This window comes from Zingiber officinale, chromosome 8A, assembly GCF_018446385.1.
Source record: "Zingiber officinale cultivar Zhangliang chromosome 8A, Zo_v1.1, whole genome shotgun sequence".
Taxonomy (NCBI): domain Eukaryota; kingdom Viridiplantae; phylum Streptophyta; class Magnoliopsida; order Zingiberales; family Zingiberaceae; genus Zingiber; species Zingiber officinale.
The window spans coordinates 12,152,356-12,160,213 of NC_056000.1; the positions used below are offsets into that span (position 1 = coordinate 12,152,356).

General features: G+C 37.0%; 2 protein-coding genes across 14 annotated transcripts; one reads left to right on the forward strand and one right to left on the reverse strand.

Moving 5' to 3' along the window:
- Nucleotides 1-177: 177 nt before the first annotated feature.
- On the reverse strand, nucleotides 178-6,430 carry LOC122012487 (polygalacturonate 4-alpha-galacturonosyltransferase-like). Of its 13 annotated transcripts, XM_042569044.1 has the most exons (11): nucleotides 6,058-6,197; nucleotides 5,057-5,208; nucleotides 4,252-4,277; nucleotides 4,100-4,159; nucleotides 3,624-3,758; nucleotides 3,425-3,533; nucleotides 3,295-3,338; nucleotides 2,645-2,979; nucleotides 2,223-2,577; nucleotides 1,556-2,143; nucleotides 178-729 (listed from the first exon to the last, which is right to left on the reverse strand). In XM_042569044.1, the coding sequence occupies exons 2-11, from the start codon at nucleotides 5,103-5,105 to the stop codon at nucleotides 454-456; spliced, it is 1,977 nt and encodes a 658-aa protein (XP_042424978.1). In that variant the 5' UTR covers nucleotides 5,106-5,208; nucleotides 6,058-6,197; the 3' UTR covers nucleotides 178-453. The 13 variants fall into 13 exon arrangements, with proteins under 13 accessions (XP_042424978.1, XP_042424972.1, XP_042424973.1 ...); XM_042569038.1 differs by lacking the exon at nucleotides 5,057-5,208 and having other exon boundaries at nucleotides 6,058-6,430; XM_042569039.1 differs by having other exon boundaries at nucleotides 4,252-5,208.
- A 699-nt stretch (nucleotides 6,431-7,129) lies between these two features.
- On the forward strand, nucleotides 7,130-7,630 carry LOC122010518 (RING-H2 finger protein ATL11-like). The gene has a single exon (XM_042567051.1). The coding sequence runs from the start codon at nucleotides 7,130-7,132 to the stop codon at nucleotides 7,628-7,630; it is 501 nt and encodes a 166-aa protein (XP_042422985.1).
- Nucleotides 7,631-7,858: the final 228 nt, after the last annotated feature.

Here is a 7,858-nt window from a genome sequence, read left to right on the forward strand (position 1 = left end):
TTCGCGAGCTTGATAATTCCAAATCGAGCCGAGCTCGAGTCTTGTAATAAAAATTGATTCGAGCTCGAGTCGAACTTGAGTCGAGCTCGAGCCCGAATATAACTTAAACGAGCCTAACTCAAGCTTAATACTGTTCGGCTCAATTCGGCTCGTTTACATCCCTAATGACGCTCCAAGTGAATCTCAAGTAAAAGTCTGCACAATCAATATAAAAATAATTTCCCAGGAAAATTTTTCACACAGAGTACATTGGGGAAAAAATTTATGAAAAAAGAGAGTCAAAGAAACTGTACTTCTCCTGCCATCACAGTTAGTATATGTTTCAGCACTGGAGAATCTCCAATTGTCTGAGGGGAAAAAAATAGCATGTGGACATTTACACTGGAAGGGGAATATTTCATTCTCCATCTTAACATCTCAGGCAAGAGAGCGCTTTTCAAACTGAATTTTATCCTACTGTATTAATTTGCAGCCCTTAATATAAGGATGATCATATTTAATGTACTTGGTCCAGTATGGCCGGTATTTAGTCATTGCCAACTCCAACCAAGGTTTCATGTTTCCATTGTAATGGATCACAGCAGCATTTTGTATCTCTGAGGGATCAATGCTAGGATTATAACCCAAGCCTAGTATATGCCATGATTTGTCCAGAGGATATGTCAGTTTATAGAATGTCAAAAGTCCTGGAGGGAGTGTCCCAAGCTTCCACAAAACTCTGTCTTCATTCTGGACACCAGAAAGGGAGTAAATAAAAAAAGAGTAAAAAAACAATACAAAGAAAGGAAAATTAAGACGATTCAATGCTCAAAATGGTTAATGAAAAAGACATGCATGTAGTAGTCGATGACAGAAATGGAGCTGGAATTGGGACTGTCAATGCATGCCTGCATAGTGGTTTCTTAGATTATGAAGTAAAAGATCCAAATTGCCAACATTGGAAAAGCAATAAAAGGTGACTGCCGATTGAAACACCATATTTTCTAATTAAGATCTAAATTCTACACAGATAAAATAATTGTTCCAATAGAAGTAATAGATTTACTCGTCTATAAGCACAAATTTTCATATTTCAGTTTGATACTTACCATTCCAGTAAAGGGGCCAGCTAAACATGTAATCTGAAAGAGAAGATACATTAGACATGGAAAATGAATGTAAACATACTTTTTAAGGGATTTATTTTCAGCAAACAAAGGAATCTTATTGGTATTTATCTTCAGAGAAAAATAGTATAAAACATGTTGTAGGAGTGCAAACGTGTAAAGGATGTTATAGTTTACTCATAAATCATAATACATATTAAACCAATACGTGTAAATTTATATATAGCAATCATTTATGCTTCATGCTGAATACATGACTAGATCAAAATTAATGTAAATCTGTATATGATTATATAACAAAATAACTATGCAAGTGATTATGTAACAGCTAACAGATGCAATGCCTTTGATTATTATATTCATTCTTATTTAAGCATAATGTTGATCTTATTTTTATAACCTTAATATAAAGCTAAAAAGAAACTATTCTGAACTTTCCTTTAACTTACCATATTTTGCCACTTGTGATATATACCAGTTATATCTTTCTTCTTCCATTGTTTGAGATCAAACACATTCATCCCATAAGCCCATCCGCATGCATTGGGATCAAAGTTACGGGCAAGATGAGGATTTGAGAAATTCAGATATTTGTCAAAGCGATGGAAACTCTCACCACATGTCTCCACTGCACCATTGACATTTTCTTTAAGGTCTACAGACCATAATGGAGTCAGATCCTTCTGAACAACAATGTCATCATCAAGAAATAGAATTTTATCCAACTTGGGATAAACCTCTGGGAGGTAGAACCGGAGATGATTCAGCATAGACAGATACTTTGGGTTTCTGTATTTTAAATTGGAAGAACCTGCTGATAGAGTTGTTGGATGATCAGCCTTAAAATAGTACTCTTTCATGGCAGCAGATTCAAGCTGCCGCAAAACTGGACAATACGAAGAGTTCAACCATTTGAAATCATCAACATTTTCTACATGAATAGTTGCATTGCCAGGCGGATTTAACAAAAACCACATGTTCATTGCTCCAAAGTTCAATTTATCAGTCACTAGATGAAAGACATGTTTCTCTGGTTCCTGTAATTATAACCATATGTATAAGAGAATGGTGAATAATCAATTATAAACATCAGATCAAAAATGAAAATGATACTACCTTAGCATTCATGATTGTTGAATTTACAACTACAGATGCAGCTAAGACGTTATCAGAGAAGAGGGCATAATGGTAATGGTTTGGACTTTCCAGATTTTCACTCCGCGGAAACACCCTTTTCTCTATAGGAAGGAGGTAGTAGTCTATAGTGAGGCGCATAGACAAGCAGTGGATCCCGTTAGGAATTGTCTTTGCAGCCAACTGGCTAAGGAATGCGCTCTGCTTCTTCAAACTCCTAACTTGGTCATCTGCAGATTGAAGCATCACTCTAAGCCTTTGAATCACTGTTTTGCAGTCATATAATGCCTCTCTAGCTCTTGACAAGACTTGACCCATTGCTTTGATTTTATCAGCACTGAAAATTTTGCATGTGAAATTAGATTAATTATCATATGTAGAAGAAAAATTGAAAAGCAACTCACCTATGATGGAGGTCAGCATCAGTATTGGCCTCCCCCACTGAACGTTGGCTTTCCTTGATGCGAGTCAGCAGTTCCTGATAAAGATCAAGCCTGTTCTTTGATTTAGCAAGTTCGATGTAGACCCTAGCCATGATTATTTGGTCACGCATCAACCTAACAGTTGAATCTGGATTTTCATTTTCGCTGTCTCGCCTCCATATACTATATTTTCCCAGGATTGCAGAATCCACTATTTTTGAACGTTCAATAGCAGCATTTTCAAGTCTAACCAATGCCTCGCCATCCTGCTTAAGCAATTCCATTGCTCTCTTGTCTCTTCTCTTCTCTCGTAGTTGCTAATATATAAGAATAATAGCAAAAAAATAAAACAGAAAAAGAATAATAATGAGAAGTGAATTAAGATGAATGAAAAAGTATTACACAATTATTGATCTTCAGAAAATAGTAGACAGTGCAACAATTTCTCCAAGCCAAATCAGTTGTTAATAAATAGTCAAATCTATCAGAGGTAAATCTTCTTCTAAATTTTATTCCCCCAGGCAAGTGTAATATTGATCATTAAAATCAAAATTGATATTTCTTTGTCTTACAACAAAAATGACAGAACCAACATAGGAAAGTAAAACAAAAAATAATGAAAAACTAGTTACCCTTAGAACAATTTTCACAGCTGAGTCAACATGTCCGTGTCCATCTGCATTAAAGGGAATTATTTTCCCACTTGATGACGTAGGATATGATAAAAATCTCAATAAACAGAAACAACAAAGTAATATTTACCTGAAGAATGTTTAGTATCTTTATCCTTAGTCCACAAAGAACCAACCCTGGCATCATTGTCAAATTTTGCAGAATTTCTTTTTTCGATCCTTGAAGCATTTTGAGGTATCTTCAAGATGAAACTTGAAAAAATCAGTACACACTTTAACTAACACATGAAACTTGATAATTTGAGAACAGAGCCAATTTGATATTCCACCTCTGTCAAAGTTGAATTATCAACATAAGCATAACCAGCTCCATCAACTTGCCATGAAGATACATGGTGTGTTCTGAGATAATCAAGGCTCCACTGTCCCATCTCACGTTGGCTTGCAGATATTAAATCAACCACCTGGAACAATGTAACAAAAAAAACTTGAGTTCATATGGCCAGGCTGCACTAGAAACTCAATTTTTTACTCAGGAAAACAAACTTTGGTGTTGTTTAATCAGATACATGGAACCTGAACTAGGTGGATCAGTCTGACAAACTTATCAACAAATAAAAGAACCTATAGAGAAACATGGATCAGAAATTTGAACCAAATTGAAGGAACCATTGAGCGGAAAGCAAGGAAAGTTGAAACATTTTTACAGCAAGAAATGTACTGCATGGATTCCATAATATCTAACAAACTACAAAAAAAAAAGCACCAAGTAAACTAATCTCACCATCTCTCACAAAAATCTAACCTCTTTCGTCAAAATCGGTTTGAGGTGCTGGATTATCAACTGTTCTTTCCAATTTAAATTCTGTATGATAATCGGGAGTATAGATATAATGAAAAGATAGAGCTGAATGTCATGACAAGTAAAACAGTAAGAGAAAACAAATTTGTGAATACCTTTCTGCCCCAGAAGTTTGAAGCCCCTGTGTCAAAGATTAGAAATATATATATATATCTTAGATGGTATCCAGAATTGCTGCAAAAATTATGCTGAAAAGAATAAAAGTCGGGTTTCTCACAAGAGTATAAATTAACAATCTTTAATGAATCTTCCATTTTGTTTTTCCCTTTTTACATCACATAATAGATGACAGTTCTAAGAAATTTAGTTATTTTTCATACTTGAGTTACATGATCAATATATAGTTTGACATGATCATTCAATACTCTGATACGAATGAAAAAGGAGATATAGATATAGAATATTTATCAATTTTCTGAGTTCCCACTCAATGTTACAAGATGCACATAGCGTAGTAGAAGTTTGTCTCTGATTTAATATTTTCTAGCTATGAACTTTTTAACAATTTAAACAAAGCCATTCATTTGCAGTGCAGTTGTATAATATTGTGTAACTAATAGTAATACCCCTCCATGCAGTCTTCTTGCAAGTAACCTAAACAATTTTAAAAAGCTGAACCACAGTAGTCTTCCACAGTACACGCCCAGTTACTTTCATTTTCAGAAAAATAAAAATTGATAACAATAAATGAAAAAAAAAAAACAAAAGATTGATAACAATAAAATTCCATAGTTTATCAAAATGAAAAAATGATAAAATTCCAGAATTGGGAATGTTTTTTTTATAACAATATATGCTATTTATACATGAAAGCGGAACACTCAAAAGATTAAGAAACTATGCTATAAATGTTATATTATGATCTATATAAATTGAGCTTCTTCCTAAGAGAAAGCTTACACTTTTGACAACATAATAGTTCAATCATATGTAATGTTGAATAAATCATCAACCATGCATTTGAATTCCTCGTGTACTATTTCTCTTACTAACTTCTTCATTCATCTCCCAGTATCTCTAAGGTTCTACTTTCTCTTTCCTCCCTTGGTTTACTGCCCAAGCATTGAGTAAATTGATCAAGAATATCAAATCCAGAATTATCTTGCAAAACATTTCATGAATTTCAAACCATTCTTAAAAGATTTAGCCATAAATTACAAAATATGCTAAAAAATTCAGCCCTACTTGGAATAAATTTTACACTCACAAGTATAAAGAAAATATTATTATATCATATTTAATAGCATAAGAAGATTGAGGGAGCATGTTGATAAAGTTTTATAACAAAAAGTTATGTTTACATACGATCTTGTCAAAAAATTACAAATATTGTCCTTTTTATTTGATTTCGGGTTGAAATGAAATGTACAAAAAGACAGTTTATTATTGATTACATCAAATAATAGGACAATAATGTTGACTCATTCTCGTTATCTACTATGACTCTTGGCAACACCAACCGTTGTTGAACTTTGGAAGAGGAATGCAATGAAACTAAGTGAAGAAAGGAAGAAGATGATTTAAACATGGAAAACTTCTTCCACTAATCGTTAACTCCAAAGCTGCTTTAGGTTTCATGTTCTTCAGCATAATTGATACATACGAAATTTAGGTATACATTATTTGGTTTTCTTTGAAAATGCACTAACCATCAAAAGTCAAAATGCGGCAGCAACAAGAAGTAATCAGGGAATTGCTTGACGTGATAAGTTGTCTAACGACGAGTAGAAAAAACAATGAAAATGAGGAAAGGAACCGGATCTGAGCGGAAATATACCCAACATAATTTCAAGACCTTGAACCCTCAAAGTGGCAACCACGCAGTCAAGCTCAATTCAGAAAATAGAGGTCTACTAAATACAAGAACCACAATAACGTTAGGTGAGAACTCGAAAACTCACTGGAGGAGTTGGCGGAACGAATACCGCCGCGCGTCGCAAAGAAGAGCAACGGAGCCAGGAGACAGAGGAAGAGCAACAGTGCGACGGGAGGCCGAAAGCTGCCATCGGCACTGCCGCGGTTTCGCCTTCCGCCGCCTCCGGTCGAGAGGAGCCTCTTGGACTGTGGCATCGCCGACGGTTCCAACTCCCGCGAAGAGGCAAAGAATAGAGAAGTGGGGAAGACGAATGTGTTCAAGAAGAAGTCGTCAGACTCCCATGGAATTGCTATTCAACTCTCGACAAGATAGGTAATCGCTGGTTTAGGGCTTGTCGAGCAAGCAATGGTCCAACAAAGTGACAAACTAGAGCTATAGAAGAAGATCTCCGATGAGTCGGTTTATAACCTTACACGGTGGAAAACTGGGCTTGGTTTGGTAGCTGCTTTTTCTCCCTCCCACACTCCCAAAACACGTGCTTAACATCATTCGATAATTATAGTCAACGACATAAATTCAAAAAAAAGAATATATATATATATATATATATATATATATATATAAAATTTTTTAGTTATATTTATTGCTTAGAAAATCATTTTCGTAGGGGCTTGCGTATTACGTGCCAGGTGTTAAATCCGGTGGCTAATTTTATGGTAAAAATTATAATACGCTCTAATGAACTTGTTGTGTTTTGACCGTTTAAAGAGTCTAAATATGTGAACTTGACTTTTATTTTACTGGAAGAGTAAAGAGCCGTTCAATTTCACCGTAAGGCAAGGTTTCGGTTCGATCTGGAAAGTTAGGGGACAGAAAAGAAATCGATAAGCTGTTGAAAGACGAGTAATGAAAGTTATTCTGTTGGCAATTTGTTCGAAAGAGAAGACGGCTCAGATTGTTGAGATGCACACGTGGCACGGACTGGAAACCCTTGCAAAATAGTATCTGTTGAACCTTTGTAGGCAAATTTTTTTTTTTTTTTTTTTTTTTGTCGTTCTCGAAGCTGTGGAAAAGCTGGCATAAGATCCAAAGCTTACAGCCTATTTAAGGTTTGCTTGCTTAGAGTCTTCGACGCAGATCCTCCCGCTCGAATCTCGATGGAGCACAGCTTGCACTCCGGCGACGACCTCCTCTCCGGAAGCTCCCATCCCAGCCGCTTCCCGCCCACCACTCCGCCGCGTCCCCCTGCGTACATCGACCAAGTCCTTCTCCCGCTCTTTCTCTTCGTCCTCTCCTTCCTCATCGTCGGCGCGGTCATCAGCGTCGCCTTCGGCTCGAGCTCCGAGGCAGAGGAGCGTCTGGCACGAAGGATGAAGAAGAGGAAGAAGCGGGGGCTCGACCCGGCGCGGGTGACTTCTTTCCTGCTCGTGCCGTTCGGCGCCGTGGATTGGGGACGCGAGGAGGCAGGGGAGTGCGCCGTGTGCCTGGTGGAGTTCCGCTGCGACGACGACTTGAGAGTGCTGCCGGGGTGCGGCCACGGCTACCACGCGGAGTGCATCGACCCCTGGCTCATCAGACATGCCACGTGCCCCTTGTGCCGGAATGACCTGGCGTCGCCGCCGGCTCGCTCACCCGGCCGCCATGTCATTGACGCTTAACGTTGCGGCTTGGACTTGTCAAGGATTCATTGGCAGTGCAAAAGAAAAGAAAGAAAAAAAAAAAATGGGAAGCAAAAAATGCTAATATTTTCCCTACTCTTGGAGATATTTTATTAATTTGAAATAGACATTAGTTAAAGAAAAAACGTGTATGAACTGTGAAAGAACAAAAGAAGAATCAAAAGCATCAACGTATAATTGTAATTGCTTGTTGTTGTTTTTAAAAAG